The sequence below is a fragment of the Xenopus tropicalis genome, chromosome 10 (genome assembly GCF_000004195.4).
Source record: "Xenopus tropicalis strain Nigerian chromosome 10, UCB_Xtro_10.0, whole genome shotgun sequence".
NCBI classification, from domain to species: domain Eukaryota; kingdom Metazoa; phylum Chordata; class Amphibia; order Anura; family Pipidae; genus Xenopus; species Xenopus tropicalis.
This window is the reverse complement of record NC_030686.2, coordinates 2339335-2358329: the sequence shown is the minus strand read 5'-3', so window position 1 is coordinate 2358329 and position 18995 is coordinate 2339335. Positions and strand designations below refer to the sequence as shown.

At 55.2% G+C, this 18995-nt stretch overlaps 1 protein-coding gene across 1 annotated transcript; it reads left to right on the top strand.

Moving 5' to 3' along the window:
* The first annotated feature begins 202 nt into the window (after window positions 1-202).
* On the top strand, window positions 203-15174 carry slc17a9 (solute carrier family 17 member 9). The gene is made up of 14 exons (XM_031894585.1): window positions 203-208; window positions 2406-2650; window positions 4606-4803; window positions 6890-7029; window positions 8168-8267; window positions 8365-8495; window positions 8799-8895; window positions 9064-9160; window positions 9989-10076; window positions 10321-10355; window positions 10678-10793; window positions 11052-11107; window positions 11191-11220; window positions 13883-15174. The coding sequence occupies exons 1-14, from the start codon at window positions 203-205 to the stop codon at window positions 14038-14040; spliced, it is 1497 nt and encodes a 498-aa protein (XP_031750445.1). The 3' UTR covers window positions 14041-15174.
* The last annotated feature ends 3821 nt before the right edge of the window (window positions 15175-18995 follow it).

Genomic DNA, 18995 nt, shown 5'->3' with positions numbered 1-18995 from the left:
CCCCCTGCCAGCTGGTAAAGGTGTACCTGGGCTCCCAGTACAGAGCGGTGCCCCTGCCAGCTGGTAAAGGTATACCTGGGCTCCCAGTACAGAGCGGTGCCCCTGCCAGCTGGTAAAGGTGTACCTGGGCTCCCGGCACAGAGCGGTGCTCCCTGCCAGCTGGTATCCATGCCCCTGGGCTCCCATCAGAGACTGACGCCCCATGCCAGTAGGTGTTGGTGCCCCCGGGCAGCCTCTCAGCACAGAGCGGTGCCCCCCGGCTCCGAGCACAGAGTGGTGCCCCCCCCCAGCACATACAGGTGCCCCCCCGGCGGCCCCCCAGGTCATAACGGTGCCCCCCCAGCACATAGCGGTGCCCCCAGGCGGCCCCCCAGCACATACCGGTGCCCCCCCAGCTCATATCGGTGCCCCCGCGCGGCCCCCCAGCACATATCGGTGCCCCCTCAGCTCATATCGGAGCCCCCCCAGCACATACTGGTGCCCCCCCAGCTCATATCGGTGCCCCCCCCAGCACATACCGGTGCCCCCCCAGCTCATATTGGTGCCCCCGGGCGGCCCCCCCCCAGCACATACCGGTGCCCCCCCAGCTCATATCGGTGCCCCCCCCAGCACATACCGGTGCCCCCCCAGCTCATATTGGTGCCCCGGGCGGCCCCCCCAGCACATACCGGTGCCCCCCCAGCTCATATCGGTGCCCCCCCAGCACATGATACTGGTGCCCCCCTAGCTCATATCGGTGCCCCCCCAGCACATACCGGTGCCCCCCCAGCTCATACCGGTGCCCCCGGGCGGCCCCCAGCACATACCGGTGCCCCCCAGCTCATATCGGTGCCCCCCCAGCACATACGGGTGCCCCCCCAGCACATACCGGTGCCCCCCCAGCTCATCCCGGTGCCCCCCCAGCACATACCGGTGCCCCCCAGCTCATATTGGTGCCCCCCCCAGCACATACCGGTGCCCCCCCAGCACATACCGGTGCCCCCCCAGCACATACCGGTGCCCCCCAGCACATACCGGTGCCCCCCCAGCACATACCGGTGCCCCCCCCAGCACATACCGGTGCCCCCCCAGCTCATACCGGTGCCCCCCAGCACATACCGGTGCCCCCCAGCACATACCGGTGCCCCCCCAGCACATACCGGTGCCCCCCAGCACATACCGGTGCCCCCCAGCTCATACCGGTGCCCCCCCAGCACATACCGGTGCCCCCCCAGCTCATACCGGTGCCCCCCAGCACCATACCGGTGCCCCCCCAGCTCATACCGGTGCCCCCCCAGCTCATACCGGTGCCCCCCCCAGCACATACCGGTGCCCCCCCAGCTCATACCGGTGCCCCCCCCAGCACATACCGGTGCCCCCCCAGCTCATATTGGTGCCCCCGGGCGGCCCCCCCCAGCACATACCGGTGCCCCCCCAGCTCATATCAGTGCCCCACCCAGCACATGATACTGGTGCCCCCCTAGCTCATATCGGTGCCCCCCAGCACATACCGGTGCCCCCCCAGCCTCATACCGGTGCCCCCGGGCGGCCCCCCAGCACATACCGGTGCCCCCCCAGCTCATACCGGTGCCCCCAGGCGGCCCACCAGCACATACCGGTGCCCCCCCAGCTCATATTGGTGCCCCCCCAGCACATACGGGTGCCCCCCCAGCTCATATTGGTGCCCCCCCAGCACATACCGGTGCCCCCCCAGCTCATATTGGTGCCCCCCCAGCACATACCGGTGCCCCCCCCAGCACATACCGGTGCCCCCCAGCTCATACCGGTGCCCCCCCCAGCACATACCGGTGCCCCCCCAGCACATACCGGTGCCCCCCCCAGCACATACCGGTGCCCCCCCAGCACATACCGGTGCCCCCCCCAGCACATACCGGTGCCCCCCCAGCACATACCGGTGCCCCCCCCAGCACATACCGGTGCCCCCCCAGCACATACCGGTGCCCCCCAGCACATACCGGTGCCCCCCCAGCTCATACCGGTGCCCCCCCCAGCACATACCGGTGCCCCCCAGCTCATCCCGGTGCCCCCCCAGCACATACCGGTGCCCCCCCCAGCACATACCGGTGCCCCCCCAGCACATACCGGTGCCCCCCCCAGCACATACCGGTGCCCCCCCAGCACATACCGGTGCCCCCCCCAGCACATACGGTGCCCCCCCAGCACATACCGGTGCCCCCCCCAGCACATACCGGTGCCCCCCCAGCACATACCGGTGCCCCCCAGCACATACCGGTGCCCCCCAGCACATACCGGTGCCCCCCCAGCACATCCCGGTGCCCCCCCAGCACATACCGGTGCCCCCCCAGCTCATATCGGTGCCCCCGGGCGGCCCCCCAGCACATCCCGGTGCCCCCCCAGCACATCCCGGTGCCCCCGGGCGGCCCCCCAGCACAGAGCGCTAACAGGAAGCTCGGGCTGTAAGTGACACGTGTAAAAAAAAAAGTTGCAGCGACTCCGCTCCCTCCCAGTCGCACTCGGGTCTCAGCTCCGGACAAATCTCAGCTCCGCGGCTCCCGGCAACTGCCCCGATGGCTTCATCCCTGGGGGGCAAGATCGCGGGGTACCAGGGGCAACTGCCGGGCAGTGAGGTGCAGCCCCCCCAACTCCTGGAGCGGATCCGGAGGAGCAGTAGGGACCCCTTCTGGTCCAGGTAAGTGGCCCCATAGCGCCGGCTCCCCTCCCCGCAGCGCCAACATAGGCAGTAGCCCGGCACTGAGCCCCCGCACCCCAAACTCTCTGCGCTTATCGCTAACCCTTCCGAACCCCCGGAGCTCACACTCACATATCTAAGCCCCTTGGTGAGAATGTATTGCCCCAGGGGCAGAACCCCCTGTCCCCATGGCAAGTAAAATCAGCAGGAAAGTGCCAGTTACTGCCCTGTGCCTGTCATGGTAACCGAGCCCTGCAAGCCTGCCCCTCTCCCCCAGGTGCCCGGCACAGAGATTTATAGTCCTCATCCCCATTACTGCCCTTACCTACCTACCTATATACCCTATACACATACCCACCTACCTACCTATATACATACCCACCTACCTACCAACATCCCTACCTACCCACCTTATACCCTATATACCCACCTACCTACCTATATACCCTATACACATACCCACCTACCTACCTATATACATACCCACCTACCTACCAACATCCCTACCTATATACCCTATATATATACATACCCACCTACCTACCTACCAACATCCCTACCTACCTATATACCCTATATACATACCCACCTACCTACCAACATCCCTACCTACCCACCTTATACCCTATACATACACACCCACCTACCTACCAACATACCTACCTACCTATATACCCCATATACATACCCACCTACCTACCAACATCCCTACCTATATACCCTATATATATACATACCCACCTACCTACCTACCAACATCCCTACCTACCTATATACCCTATATACATACCCACCTACCTACCAACATCCCTACCTACCTACCCTATATTCATACACACCTACCTACCTATACCATATATTCATATGCACCTACCTACCTATATACCCTATATACATACACACCTACCTACCAACATCCCTACCTACCTACCTATATACCCTATATACATACACACCTACCTACCAACATCCCTACCTACCTATATACCCTATATACATACACACCTACCTACCTATATACCCTATATACATACACACCTACCTACCTATATACCCTATATACATACACACCTACCTACCTACCCACCTACCTATGGCCTCTGCACTTCTGGGATTCACTACAGTGTATCACCCAACTCCTATCCACAGTCATATCACAGATTATTCTTCTACTCGGATTAGTAACCAGCACTCACTCACTCCCCACTCACTCACTCAGTGCTTACTCAGCGCAATCATATTACCGGCTATTATTGTCCCATTTTCAGCCCCCTACCGTATATAATATTTTATTTAAGAAGACCCCTAATAGTTCAGCCCTAGGGGGTCCCAAGTAACCTGGTCACATGACATAAGGGGGCATCTCCAGTGTTTTCTCATATGAGCCCTCAGATGTGTGAGCCATAGTATTGGGGTACAGGAAGATTACCCAGAATACCTGGCGGGGAGGAAGGCTCTGGGTACCATGTAAGGTGGGGTATTACCCATACTCCCCAGCTGTGGGCACAGTACGGGGCAAGTTACATGGCACATCCCCTGTTCCTCCCTGTGGCCCCAGACCAAGAGGAAACTGTCTGGAGCCGGTGGGCGGGGCCTGATACTCGCTGGTTCATCTGAATGACAATGGCGGGAATGGCAGGACCAGATAAACTTGTTGGCTTTGTCCCCAAGATGCACCTATTGTGGCCCCTAGCCAGGGGTAAATATAGCCTCTCCTGGGGCGGCACCGGCCAATCTCCAAACTTCACTCCTGGCAGCCACATAAAGTTAACCCAATGCAATCAGCCCAGTGGCCCCTGGCACCGCCCCCTTCTTATAATCCATGGGCGACACCCACAGTTGCTTAGGAACCCGATCCCTGCAGGGGATGTTGGGAGTTGTAGTTCAACAACAGCCATAGAGCTGTCTGCCCTCTGCTTCCTACTCAGGGCTGAACCCCCAGTTCTATGTTTCAGGTTGGAGTCCCGAGTCTGGACTGTGACCCTCCTGGCGGGGACGTGCCTCCTGTATTGCGCCCGTGCCAGTATGCCAATCTGTGCCGTATCCATGAGCGAGGAGTTTGGTTGGAACAAGCGCCAGTCGGGCATGGTCCTTAGCAGCTTCTTCTGGGGTTACTGCCTGACGCAAGTTCTTGGGGGGCACCTGAGTGACAAGTAAGTACAGAGGGTTAATCCTGCTCATTGGGCAACTCATTATGTGCACTTATGTGCCCCAGTATGGCCGCCCAGTCAGCGTATGCCCCAGTATGGCCGCCCAGTCAGCGTATGCCCCAGTATGGCCGCCCATTCAGCGTATGCCCCAGTATGGCCGCCCAGTCAGCGTATGCCCCAGTATGGCCTCCCATTCAGCGTATGCCCCAGTATGGCCTCCCATTCAGCGTATGCCCCAGTATGGCCGCCCAGTCAGCGTATGCCCCAGTATGGCCGCCCAGTCAGCGTATGCCCCAGTATGGCCTCCCAATCAGCGTATGCCCCAGTATGGCCGCCCAGTCAGCGTATGCCCCAGTATGGCCGCCCAGTCAGCGTATGCCCCAGTATGGCCGCCCATTCAGCGTATGCCCCAGTATGGCCGCCCAGTCAGCGTATGCCCCAGTATGGCCCCCATTCAGCGTATGCCCCAGTATGGCCTCCCATTCAGCGTATGCCCCAGTTATGGCCGCCCAGTCAGCGTATGCCCCAGTATGGCCTCCCATTCAGCGTATGCCCCAGTATGGCCTCCCATTCAGCGTATGCCCCAGTATGGCCACCCAGTCAGCGTATGCCCCAGTATGGCCACCCAATCAGCGTATGCCCCAGTATGGCCACCCAGTCAGCGTATGCCCCAGTATGGCCACCCAATCAGCATTTGCCCCAGTATGGCCACCCAGTCAGCGTATGCCCCAGTATGGCCGCCCAGTCAGCGTATGCCCCAGTATGGCCGCCCATTCAGCGTATGCCCCAGTATGGCCGCCCAGTCAGCGTATGCCCCAGTATGGCCTCCCATTCAGCGTATGCCCCAGTATGGCCTCCCATTCAGCGTATGCCCCAGTATGGCCTCCCATTCAGCGTATGCCCCAGTATGGCCACCCAGTCAGCGTATGCCCCAGTATGGCCACCCAATCAGCGTATGCCCCAGTTCAGCGTATGCCCCAGTATGGCCACCCAATCAGCATTTGCCCCAGTATGGCCACCCAGTCAGCGTATGCCCCAGTATGGCCGCCCAATCAGCGTATGCCCCAGTATGGCCGCCCATTCAGCGTAAGCCCCAGTATGGCCTCCCATTCAGCGTATGCCCCAGTATGGCCACCCATTCAGCGTATGCCCCAGTATGGCCACCCATTCAGCGTATGCCCCAGTATGGCCTCCCATTCAGCGTATGCCCCAGTATGGCCTCCCATTCAGCGTATGCCCCAGTATGGCCGCCCAGTCAGCGTATGCCCCAGTATGGCCTCCCATTCAGCGTATGCCCCAGTATGGCCACCCATTCAGCGTAAGCCCCAGTATGGCCTCCCATTCAGCATATGCCCCAGTTTGGCCTCCCATTCAGCGTATGCCCCAGTATGGCCTCCCATTCAGCGTATGCCCCAGTATGGCCACCCAATCAGCGTTTGCCCCAGTATGGCCACCCAATCAGCGTATGCCCCAGTATGGCCTCCCATTCAGCGTATGCCCCAGTATGGCCACCCAATCAGCGTTTGCCCCAGTATGGCCGCCCAGTCAGCGTATGCCCCAGTATGGCCACCCAATCAGCGTATGCCCCAGTATGGCCTCCCATTCAGCGTATGCCCCAGTATGGCCACCCAATCAGCGTATGCCCCAGTATGGCCTCCCATTCAGCGTATGCCCCAGTATGGCCACCCAGTCAGCGTATGCCCCAGTATGGCCACCCAATCAGCGTACAGGATCAGTTGGCCCTTGGGAGGCTGTGATTGGGCCCTGCTAACCCTACAGTGACCAATTAAAGGGCATTGTTAGCATTCCAGAGCATCACATGCACACGTTGCTTTAATTACCTGCTAACGAGCGTCACATTAGCACATTCCTAGAATTCCAGCTTTGTAGCCTCTCTCTGAGTCTCTTGCAATTGGGTGGAATCGCCATTAACTTGAGTTGGGTGTGAGCAGCCGATTGGACGTATCTAAGGGTTCCAATCAGTTGAGTCGATACTGAGTATTGGCCAATGTTGGGCAGTCTCATTGGCTGAAGGGCACAAGTCATGGCTTCTATGTATTTTGTATCATTTTTGTTTCTCTGTTTTCAGGGTGGGGGGAGAGAAAGTCATTTTCCTCTCGGCACTGACATGGGGTCTAATCACGGCCGTGACCCCCCTGGTTGCTCACGTAACCTCAGTCCCTCTAATTCTCGTCAGTCTCCTCCGCTTCCTGATGGGACTGCTGCAAGGTAGGTGTGAGGGGGGGGCAGAACTGGGCAGAATTCAGTCCAAAGCCAAGTGGATTGATGGCCAACCCAACTGTCTGGCTGAATAACTGGAAGAGACGGCTCACAGGCGCTGCTGTCTCTTTTATGTAATTCAAGGAAGAGTTAATCCCTGGGTGGAGCGGCCCAACGCTGATGTCATTGAATGTCTGGTTGCTCCACCAGAACGTCTGTCAGTTCCTTTCATGGAACAGTAGCGCAGGGGGTGATGTTCCCAGTCCCAGTGGGGCCCCAGTCAAGGGGGGGCTACACATATTCTGGCTTATTGGTCATTGGGGCGTCAAATATTTGTAATGACCCTTTATTATTGGACATGTCACCAGAGAGATCTCAGCTTGGGGCACATCACTTATATATAAAACTGGCTGAATGGAAGCTCTCTCCTTAACCAGTGCTTACTGGTCATCAACGACATTAGCTTCTCAAGACCTTTTCTTGACCAATCTCTTCTTAGACTTCACTTGGCGTCCAGGCCTCAGCCCAGCATGGTTCTCCTCTTATCTCTTCCATTGCAAAACATTTCCCAAGAGGTCTTCTCCATCTAATGAGAGTCACATGCCCAAAGTTCTACCTGAAGGCCACATGAAGGTGGCTTCATGACATGCTTTGGTCTCTTCTTCTCATGAGGCTAGAGAAAGAGCCCTCAGTGGTGTTCTTGGGGAAGGTTTGGCAGGAGATACAGAGAGGTCCCAGTGGCTACCAACCCTAGGGGAACAGCCCTCAGTGACTGTGAGAGAGGGAAAATACTGAGAGAAAGTCCCCGTTGACCAGAGGAAGAGCCCTCAGTGGCTGTAAGGGTGTATTGGGTAAGGTTTGGCAGGAGATACAGAGAGGAAGTCCCAGTATCTACCAACCCTAGGGGAACAGCCCTCAGTGACTGTGGGAGAGGGCAAATACTGAGAGAAGGTCCCAGTTGACCAGAGGAAGAACCCTTGGTGACATAAAAAGATGGAGGTTCCCAACTTGCTGGTGTATTGAATGGAAAAGGGTAGTTAGCATGGAAGGCTGTGGGAAAGTCATAATTAACTAGGGGCTACTGTGGGGGCAAATCCACACTCCTTATTTGTGATGTCCATGCATCTCCCTGTTTGTCTTCTCCAAGGTGTCCACTTCCCTGCCCTGGCGAGTCTCTTCTCCCAGCGGGTACGTGAGGCCGAGCGCGCATTCACCTGCAGTACAGTCGGCAGCGGCTCTCAGCTTGGGTAGGTACCTGCTTGGAGAAACCAACAAGAAGAGATCGTTGAGTTCCTAGAGAGGCTTTGGGGTGGAATGGGTTCTAACTCTGGTTTCCCGTTGCAGGACTCTGGTTATGGGAGGAGCCGGCTCGTTGTTGCTGGAGTGGTACGGCTGGAAGAGTGTCTTTTACTTTGCCGGGTTCCTCACCTTACTCTGGGGGTACGGCCTGAGCACCTACCTACTGAAGGAGAAAGGTAACCCTCGTACCGCCTGAGAATCAGTGTCCTAGTCTTGTAACCATAACAGCCAATCAGCAGTTAGCTTATACTGGGCTGGTGCAGTCAGAATGATGAGAGCAAGAAGCTGATTGGTTGCTTTAGGTTTCTCTTTTCTTTCGGTTCCCCGTGCCCGTAGTTGGATCAGTAGATCACCGTGGCCTTGTACCGATAGGTTGTGAGGGGCACAGTGGGGTTCAGTTGCTGGCAGTAAATTCCAGAATCTAGGGGTACCCACCCTGTTCCATATCTGACCCCCAATCTTTCCTGCTTTGCCTTTAGAGAGGATTGTGACTGTTGAGGATCTGGGGAAGTGTTTTGCCGTCTCTGCCCAGACCAATGGGCAATGGAAGAAATTGTTCCGGAAATCTCCTGTGTGGTGAGTGGTGCCCCTTTAGTGCCATCTACTGGCCATGCCTGATATCTACTCATATAGCAGCGTTACCCAGCGCCAAGGGAAACAGTATGGTAGCTCCCGCTCACATGTATAAATACAGGGGGTGTGGCTGGGGGCGGGGCAGTGATGTTTGTGCCCTTGGTATTACAGGGCAGTGATCCTGGCGCAGCTCTGTGTTGCCAGCACGGCTTTCACTATCTTCTCCTGGATGCCAACGTTCTTCAAGGAAAAGTTCCCAGAATCCAAGGTGAGAGACGCCCCAGGGGCTGATGGGAGCAGATCAGCCAATGAGCAGTGTTAGTGTGTGTTTCTGCTTTAACCCTTCCTTGTCTGTGGAACCCGGGTTTTACCAGTCTCTTTCTGGTGCCATAGGCAAAGAAGGGGTTAAAAGAGTTGGCAGTGTTTGCAATACACTTTATATATATATTTATATAAGAGCTGAACCCCCCTCTGGTTATAGTTGAACTGCAACTCACAGAATCAGACCCAGTTGGACTATAAAGTTGAATTTTTTGCAGTTAACACCTTAGTGTCCAGAATGCACTGTGGCGCTGAGCAAAGCACCATGGGACAGCGCAGAGGGGCCGAGGCAGGGGTTCCAGAGGCTTCACGTGTTTCCTGTGCACCCAGCGGGTGCCTGACCTCCCCTTCCCCCATTTCCCCTTCCTGGTGCCTGAGGAATGTTCTACTTACACCGGCCCCTTTTGTTTATTGTAGCACAATCCCCCCCATTCCTGTGTTTAACCCCTTCCCCTGCTGACCAGTTCTACCTATAGGGCAGAAGCGACGTGGGCACACACTGCCATCTAGTGGCGGCATGAATGGGGAGCAGGAAACCTTCACTAAGAGGCCAGTTAGGCAGAGAAATGTATTTGCTTTGGCGCTGCCTGGCGCTGTGGGTGTGGGTGCCCTGTGGGTGCCAGGGTGATATAATGCAGAGCCACTATGCCAGCTCCTCAGTGTGTTATTAGCTGGCAGCTAAGCTGCTGGCACTCTTGTACCCTTTTGTACCCTGTGTGCCCCCCCTGCACCTCTAATCCCATATTAACCCCTAATGCTCTCCCTTTCCTTGCAGGGCTGGGTATTCAATGTTGTGCCCTGGCTCTTTGCTATACCCGCTGGCATTCTGAGCGGCCTCCTGTCTGACTCGCTCATCACCCGAGGTAGGTACCCGGCACATGCCTGGGGTCTGGGCACTTACCCGCACTCACTGGGCACTTACCCGCACTCACTGGGCACTTACCCGCACTCACTGGGCACTTGCCCGCACTCACTGGGCACTTACCCACACTCTGTAGGGCTGCTGAGTGCTACGATCCCTGTACCCCAAGCAGAATGGCAGCCGCTTAATGCCCGCTTCTATACCGCTGAGTAAATGCCATTAACCCTTTCTGTTCTCTGGTTTAGGTTATCAGACGGTCTGGGTCCGGAAGCTCATGCAGGTGAGGAAAACTGACACTTAGCAATGAGGCTGGTTAACATGTTACATGCCTGTTACACGCCAGTTACATGTCTCTACATGCCTTTTAAATGCAACTGCCCCTGTGTTACACCCCATAACAAGCCTGGTACACATGTTTTATATCTGTTATGGACATGTTATGCCCCCTGTTACCCCCCTAATTACACGCCTATTACACGCCTGTTACCCCCCTAATTACACGCCTATTACACGCCTGTTACCCCCCTAATTACACGCCTATTACACGCCTGTTACTCCCCTAATTACACGCCTGTTACATACCTGTTGTGTTCCATTGACAGATCGTTGGGATGGGATTCTCCAGCGCCTTTATGTTCTGCCTGGCTCACACCAGCTCTTACCATTACGCAGTGGCTTTTGCCTCCGTGGCACTGGCGCTACAGACCTTTAACCACAGGTAGGACACAGTGCCGCCACGACCCGGATGTGAGGGTTCGGTGCCACCCCGGCTCCCTAATACCAAACTCTCTAATACCCCCCCACTGCCACTCACTGGCAAATCACTGAAATTCAATTTCAGGGCCGCACAGAAACCAGTGCAGTCGGCAACTGCTAATTACGGGGCTTCATACGGTTCTGGTTTACAGGGGGCTGAGCTGGGCCCAGTAAGGGCCGTATGATTTTGCCAATACTAACAGGGGCTCTTTTCTTTCAGTGGTATCACCGTTAATGTGCAGGATATTGCCCCCAGCTGTGCCGGCTTCCTTTTCGGTAAGGTGGGCTCTTCCCCAGGGGATTCCCATTAGGCTTCTCCCTCATTCTGACTCTTAGTAACGTCTCCTCTCCCCCGACAGGTGCGGCCAATACCGGAGGCGCTTTGCTGGGTAAGTTTAGCTGGCGGCTTGTTCCTAGGCCAACGGCCTACACTTCCTGCTGTGACTCCCACACTTCCTGCTGTGACTCCCACACTTCCTGCTGTGACTCCCACACTTCCTGCTGTGACTTCCACACCTCCTGCTGTGACTCCCACACTTCCTGCTGTGACTCCCACACTTCCTGCTGTGACTCCCACACCTCCTGCTGTGACTCCCACACTTCCTGCTGTGACTCCCACACTTCCTGCTGTGACTCCCACACTTCCTGCTGTGACTCCCACACCTCCTGCTGTGACTCCCACACTTCCTGCTGTGACTCCCACACTTCCTGCTGTGACTCCCACACCTCCTGCTGTGACTCCCACACTTCCTGCTGTGACTCCCACACTTCCTGCTGTGACTCCCACACTTCCTGCTGTGACTCCCACACCTTCCTGCTGTGGCTCCCACACTTCCTGCTGTGACTCCCACACTTCCTGCTGTGACTCCACACTTCCTGCTGTGACTCCCACACTTCCTGCTGTGACTCCCACACTTCCTGCTGTGACTCCCACACTTCCTGCTGTGACTCCCACACTTCCTGCTGTGACTTCCACACCTTCCTGCTGTGACTCCCACACTTCCTGCTGTGACTCCCACACTTCCTGCTGTGACTCCCACACTTCCTGCTGTGACTCCCACACCTCCTGCTGTGACTCCCACACTTCCTGCTGTGACTCCCACACTTCCTGCTGTGACTCCCACACTTCCTGCTGTGACTCCCACACTTCCTGCTGTGGCTCCCACACTTCCTGCTGTGACTCCCACACTTCCTGCTGTGACTCCCACACTTCCTGCTGTGACTCCCACACTTCCTGCTGTGACTCCCACACTTCCTGCTGTGACTCCCACACTTCCTGCTGTGACTCCCACACCTCCTGCTGTGACTCCCACACCTCCTGCTGTGACTCCCACACTTCCTGCTGTGACTCCCACACCTCCTGCTGTGACTCCCACACCTCCTGCTGTGACTCCCACACTTCCTGCTGTGACTCCCACACTTCCTGCTGTGACTCCCACACTTCCTGCTGTGACTCCCACACTTCCTGCTTGTGGACTCCCACACTTCCTGCTGTGACTCCCACACTTCCTGCTGTGACTTCCACACTTCCTGCCTGTGACTTCCACACCTCCTGCTGTGACTCCCACACCTCCTGCTTGTGACTCCCCACTCCTGCTTGACTCCCACACTTCCTGCTGTGACTCCCACACTTCCTGCTGTGACTCCCACACTTCCTGCTGTGACTCCCCACACTTCCTGCTGTGACTTCCACACCTCCTGCTGTGACTCCCACACTTCCTGCTGTGACTCCCACACTTCCTGCTGTGACTCCCACACTTCCTGCTGTGACACTCACACTTCCTGCTGTGACTCCCACACCTCCTGCTGTGACTCCCACACCTCCCTGCTGTGACTCCCACAACTTCCTGCTGTGACTCCCACACTTCCTGCTGTGACACTCACACTTCCTGCTGTGACTCCCCACACTTCCTGCTGTGACACTCAATCTGCTTGTTGACTCCCCACACTTCCTGCTGTGACTCCCACACTTCCTGCTGTGACACTCACACTTCCTGCTGTGACTCCCACACTTCCTGCTGTGACTCACACACTTCCTGCTGTGACTCCCACACTTCCTGCTGTGACTCACACACTTCCTGCTGTGACTCACACACTTCCTGCGTGACTCCCACACTTCCTGCTGTGACTCCCACACTTCCTGCTGTGACTCACACACCTCCTGCTGTGACTCACACACCTCCTGCTGTGACTCCCACACTTCCTGCTGTGACTCCCACACTTCCTGCTGTGACTCCCACACTTCCTGCTGTGACTCCCACACTTCCTGCTGTGACACTCACACTTCCTGCTGTGACTCACACACCTCCTGCTGTGACTCCCACACTTCCTGCTGTGACTCCACACTTCCTGCTGTGACTCCCACACTTCCTGCTGTGACTCCCACACTTCCTGCTGGTGACTCCCACACCTCCTGCTGTGACTCCCACACTTCCTGCTGTGACTCACACACTTCCTGCTGTGACTCACACACTTCCTGCTGTGACTCCCACACTTCCTGCTGTGACTCCCACACTTCCTGCTGTGACACTCACACTTCCTGCTGTGACTCCCACACCTCCTGCTGTGACTCACACACCTCCTGCTGTGACTCCCACACTTCCTGCTGTGACTCCCACACTTCCTGCTGTGACTCCCACACTTCCTGCTGTTGACTCCCACACTTCCTGCTGTGACACTCACACTTCCTGCTGTTGACTCCCACACTTCCTGCTGTGACACTCAACACTTCCTGGCTTGTGGACTCCCACACTTCCTGCTGTGACTCCCACACTTCCTGCTGTGACACTCACACTTCCTGCTGTGACTCCCACACTTCCTGCTGTGACACTCACACTTCCTGCTGTGACTCCCACACTTCCTGCTGTGACTCCCACACTTCCTGCTGTGACACTCACACTTCCTGCTGTGACTCCCACACTTCTCACAGTGAGAGCAGGAAGTTATAGCAGTACAATAACCCTAGTTTGGGGCGGATAGAGGCTTGGGGGTAATACTTTATGGCAGGACCAAGTTACCATCATACTCTTCCTCTCTCCCCCCCACTAACAGGAGTGGTTTTGGTCTACCTGTCCGGTTACCTGATTGAAACCACGGGGTCCTGGAGCTCCATGTTCCACCTTGTGATTGTGGTGAACCTGATGGGCCTCATTGTCTTTCTGGAGTTCGCCAAGTCGGAGCGAGTGGACGCAGAGACCATTCACGTGTAGCTGGGAGGTGCCACGGCTACGAGGCCACGGAACCCCTCTCAGACCTGCGCAGAGGATGGAAGTGGATTAATGGTGAGGGGGGGTCAACCAAATCAGGATGCGTCTCCACCCCCTGGAGGGTTGAGCTTCACTTTGCCCCCTGGGGCAATACTTTCCCAGCCGGGCAGTTGTACCCAGTAGGGCTGCGATGGGTACATGTAGCAATGGTCAATCCAAAGGCAGGAGATGGAGTCTTCTTCTGAAGGACAGTGGCAATATGGTGGCCCCCAGGGGGCTGCTGGATATAACAGACATGGCAATATGGTGGCCCCCAGGGGGGCTGCTGGATATAACAGACATGGCAATATGGTGGCCCCCAGGGGGGCTGCTGGATATAACAGACATGGCAATATGGTGGCCCCCAGGGGGGCTGCTGGATATAACAGACATGGCAATATGGTGGCCCCCAGGGGGGCTGCTGGATATAACAGACATGGCAATATGGTGGCCCCCAGGGGCCGTTGTAGGGGAACAAGCCCAAGTGACTGTATTATTTATTTATTTCTTGCACATTCCCGCTGCTCTCCCCATTCCAGCCAGGGTGCTTGGGTTGCTTACCCTGCATTATACCTTTAATTTGCCCTGGTGATTCCCATATAAGCTTCCTGATTGGCTTGTTGGAATTGGGCCCCTCCTCCTGACTGCTCCCCATAGAGTCGGCACCGACAGAGCAGTTTCTCCCAGTTGCGAGTGGGATTGGTGTGGCAGACCTTGTGCTCCACCTGCTGGTCAGTGCCAGACATTACAGCAAATCTCTAAAGAACCAATGGCAGCTTCCCTGCCCAGAGAGACCATAACGAGCTGACTGAAGGCAGTGGCTGCAGTATAAATACTGTATATATATTTATTTAACAGGAATAGATTCCTTTCATAGGGGAAATCTCAGATGTACAGTGTAAAGTATTTAATCCTGCCAACCAGGCACACAGGGGCCACTACTCAGGTCCCTATGGGTACTTCCCTCAGCTCTTGCTGGGGTTACACACAACCAAAGCCTCTTCTCTCCTGCCTCTCAGTGAAACTGCCCCCCCCCCATGGCCTTTCTACCGTTGTGCTCACACACTTCCTGCTGTGACTTCCACACTTCCTGCTGTAACTTCCACACTTCCTGCTGTGACTCCCACACTTCCTGCTGTGACTCCCACACTTCCTGCTGTGACTCCCACACTTCCTGCTGTGGCTCCCACACTTCCTGCTGTGGCTCCCACACTTCCTGCTGTGGCTCCCACACTTCCTGCTGTGACTCCCACACTTCCTGCTGTGACTCCCACACTTCCTGCTGTGACTCCCACACTTCCTGCTGTGACTTCCACACTTCCTGCTGTGACTCCCACACTTCCTGCTGTGACTCCCACACTTCCTGCTGTGACTCCCACACTTCCTGCTGTGGCTCCCACACTTCCTGCTGTGACTTGCACACTTCCTGCTGTGACTCGCACACTTCCTGCTGTGACTCCCACACTTCCTGCTGTGACTCCCACACTTCCTGCTGTGGCTCCCACACTTCCTGCTGTGACTCCCTCACTTCCTGCTGTGACTCCCACACTTCCTGCTGTGACTCTCACACTTCCTGCTGTGACTCCCACACTTCCTGCTGTGACTCCCACACTTCCTGCTGTGACTTGCACACTTCCTGCTGTGACTTGCACACTTCCTGCTGTGACTCCCACACTTCCTGCTGTGACTCCCACACTTCCTGCTGTGGCTCCCACACTTCCTGCTGTGGCTCCCACACTTCCTGCTGTGGCTCGCACACACAGTTCAGCAATGCTTGTGTTACTAGTGACCGGACAAGAGGAGAGACAAAGCTTTGCTGTACCCTGTGTGCACCTTACAGTAAGTAGCTACAGGCACAGGTGTATTCTTCCTCCCACCATTGGGGGGCGCTTGTGCTGCCAAATGGAAATGACTGCAGATCAGAAATCTATTCCCACACTTATTATTTAATATTTATTGGGTTTGTACTGAGAGTCAAATAAACTTTTTACGTTTCTGGGCTGATCATTTGTCTTCAACTCCCAGCATCCCCTGTCACCCACTGTGTTCCAAGCCTTCCCGGTCCCTACGGTTTTCCTGCACCCTGTTACACTCAGCAAAGCAGCGGATCTGTCAGGTCCCTTATTCCTGGGTTGTTCTACAGTGGCCCAATCCTTGCTCTCAGCTCATCCCTCAGAACCCTGGGACACATTTGTACCACTGAGACTTATGGGTAATGCAGGCTGCTTCTTGCATAGTCCATTCTATGTGCTGCAAGATGTAATGTTGCCTTGTGAGGGCAGATAGTTCAACCCAGCAATGGGCCAGAGCTTGGGCCTGATTTAGCTGAATGACAGCAAAGAGATCCACTAATTCAGAACCACATTTTCCCATAGACTTCAATGGAGTTTTTGGGCTGTGAATGCTGATCCCCACAGTACCTGCACTATCGGAATCAGGCAGTAGGTGGCGACAGAGCACTTTTGATTTATTCTACTAAAGGGACAGAAGAGCTTGCAGTCAAGGTACAAGAAGATAATAATGCCACAGGCTTTGTAACTCCTTTATAAGTAAATGCCATAAGGATGAACAATTCCAGGGAATAAATAACCTGCATTACTGCCCCCCCCCTGCCCCCATTCCCACCAAATAGCTGTGCCCATATGGCCCTGCTTCCTGCCCACCGTATGGAAAGGTTAGCGCTAATATCACACATTGGCACAATCCCAGAGGCCTTTGCTCTGCGCCAAGTGGACAGATGGTGCCAGGCCATTGGCTCAGCCTTGTGCCTTCTGCCTCTTGGGCACTGGATGAATGGGCAATAGAGCGCTCTGCCCTGGGCTGGCACTGTCTGTAGGCTGCTGCCTGGCACTGCTCTTCCTTTTGTCAGATGTGAAAGTGCCAGGGCAGTGACTGGCACAGAAACCAGCGTGGAAAATACTGCAGTATTGTAGGGGTGAGGCCTGGGATTGTCACCCCAAGTCATTGCTGCTGCGATATCACCTGTAACCAGCAGAGGGAGCACTACCTTTATATTATTTATTGTATTCCTATGTGTATATTCTTTTCCAGGGCTGCTTATTATAGTGTCTGTGTGGGGCCCCCCCATCCTCTACCTGTACCCCCCAAACACTGACGCATAAATATATCTGTGCCTATATATTATACAGTTACATTATGTGCATATATGATATGGGGGTTACACTGTGACAGTGGGGGGGGGGGGAAGATGGGGGGTATATCTGTGCCTATATATTATACAGTTACATTATGTGCATATATGATATGGGGGTTACACTGTGACAGTGGGGGGGGGGGGGAAAGAATGGGGGGTATATCTGTGCCTATATATTATACAGTTACATTATGTGCATATATGATATGGGGGTTACACTGTGACAGTGGGGGGGGGGGGCTGGGGGAAAGATGGGGGGGTATATCTGTGCCTATATATTATACAGTTACATTATGTGCATATATGATATGGGGGTTACACTGTGACAGTGGGGGGGGGGGCTGGGGGAAAGATGGGGGGTATATCTGTGCCTATATATTATACAGTTACATTATGTGCATATATGATATGGGGGTTACACTGTGACAGTGGGGGGGGGCTGGGGGAAAGATGGGGGGGTATATCTGTGCCTATATATTATACAGTTACATTATGTGCATATATGATATGGGGGTTACACTGTGACAGTGGGGGGGGGGGAAAGATGGGGGGTATATCTGTGCCTATATATTATACAGTTACATTATGTGCATATATGATATGGGGTTACACTGTGACAGTGGGGGGGGGGCTGGGGGAAAGATGGGGGGTATATCTGTGCCTATATATTATACAGTTACATTATGTGCATATATGATATGGGGGTTACACTGTGACAGTGGGGGGGGGGGAAAGATGGGGGTATATCTGTGCCTATATATTATACAGTTACATTATGTGCATATATGATATGGGGGTTACACTGTGACAGTGGGGGGGGGGGGGCTGGGGGAAAGATGGGGGGTATATCTGTGCCTATATATTATACAGTTTACATTATGTGCATATATGATATGGGGGTTACACTGTGACAGTGGGGGGGGGGGGGCTGGGGGAAAGATGGGGGGTATATCTGTGCCTATATATTATACAGTTACATTATGTGCATATATGATATGGGGGTTACACTGTGACAGTGGGGGGGGGGGCTGGGGGAAAGATGGGGGGTATATCTGTGCCTATATATTATACAGTTACATTATGTGCATATATGATATGGGGGTTACACTGTGACAGTGGGGGGGGGGTGCATGAACTCAGACCAAAGAGCTTGCAATCTATTCCCTGGCCCCTCCCATGCTACAGTTGGGCTGACAGATCATTCATTCTGCTCGTGTTTTTGCTGCGTTACAAGAGGCCTCGTCGCTGACACTCGTTTGATGGGAGGGGGGGGGGGCGCCTTTATTATGTTTAATTGAATAGAACTGCGGCTCCAGACATGAATATTCAATGTGGCCCCGTTTGGTGACTTTCCAGTTTCCCTGTGATTGTGACTCACATTGAGGCGCCAGTCACAGCGCAGTGACAGCAGGAAGGCTATTAATTGAAATAGCTTCATTAATTAGTAATTAACAGCGGGATAATGACTGTGTCACACGTCGTATTTCACTCAATGGCCTTCATGTGTTATGGGGACTTTAATTAAGGAGTATGCATTCTAATTAAAAGCCAAGGTTGCCCCCCCGGCCCTCGGAACGGCCAAAGTGTTGGGGAAAGGTCGGCAGTTAGGGCTGAATCTGCCAGCGCTACTTCCCCTTTAATTCTTATCTTTGTGCTAAATATTAGGGGTGCGGGACACAGGGTATAGCGGGGTGACTGTTACCCCAATGTTTCTATATATCTGTAACCTTGTTATGGGCTAAGGGGGCCCAGCCTGAAGGCCAGT

What these genes read in the sequence shown, in the direction of transcription:
- slc17a9 (XM_031894585.1), top strand. An exon ending in TTCCGGAAATCTCCTGTGTG is followed by an intron (nt 8,896 to 9,063) that starts GTGAGTGGTGCC and finishes TTGGTATTACAG; the next exon opens with GGCAGTGATCCTGGCGCAGC. An exon ending in AAAAGTTCCCAGAATCCAAG is followed by an intron (nt 9,161 to 9,988) that starts GTGAGAGACGCC and finishes CTTTCCTTGCAG; the next exon opens with GGCTGGGTATTCAATGTTGT.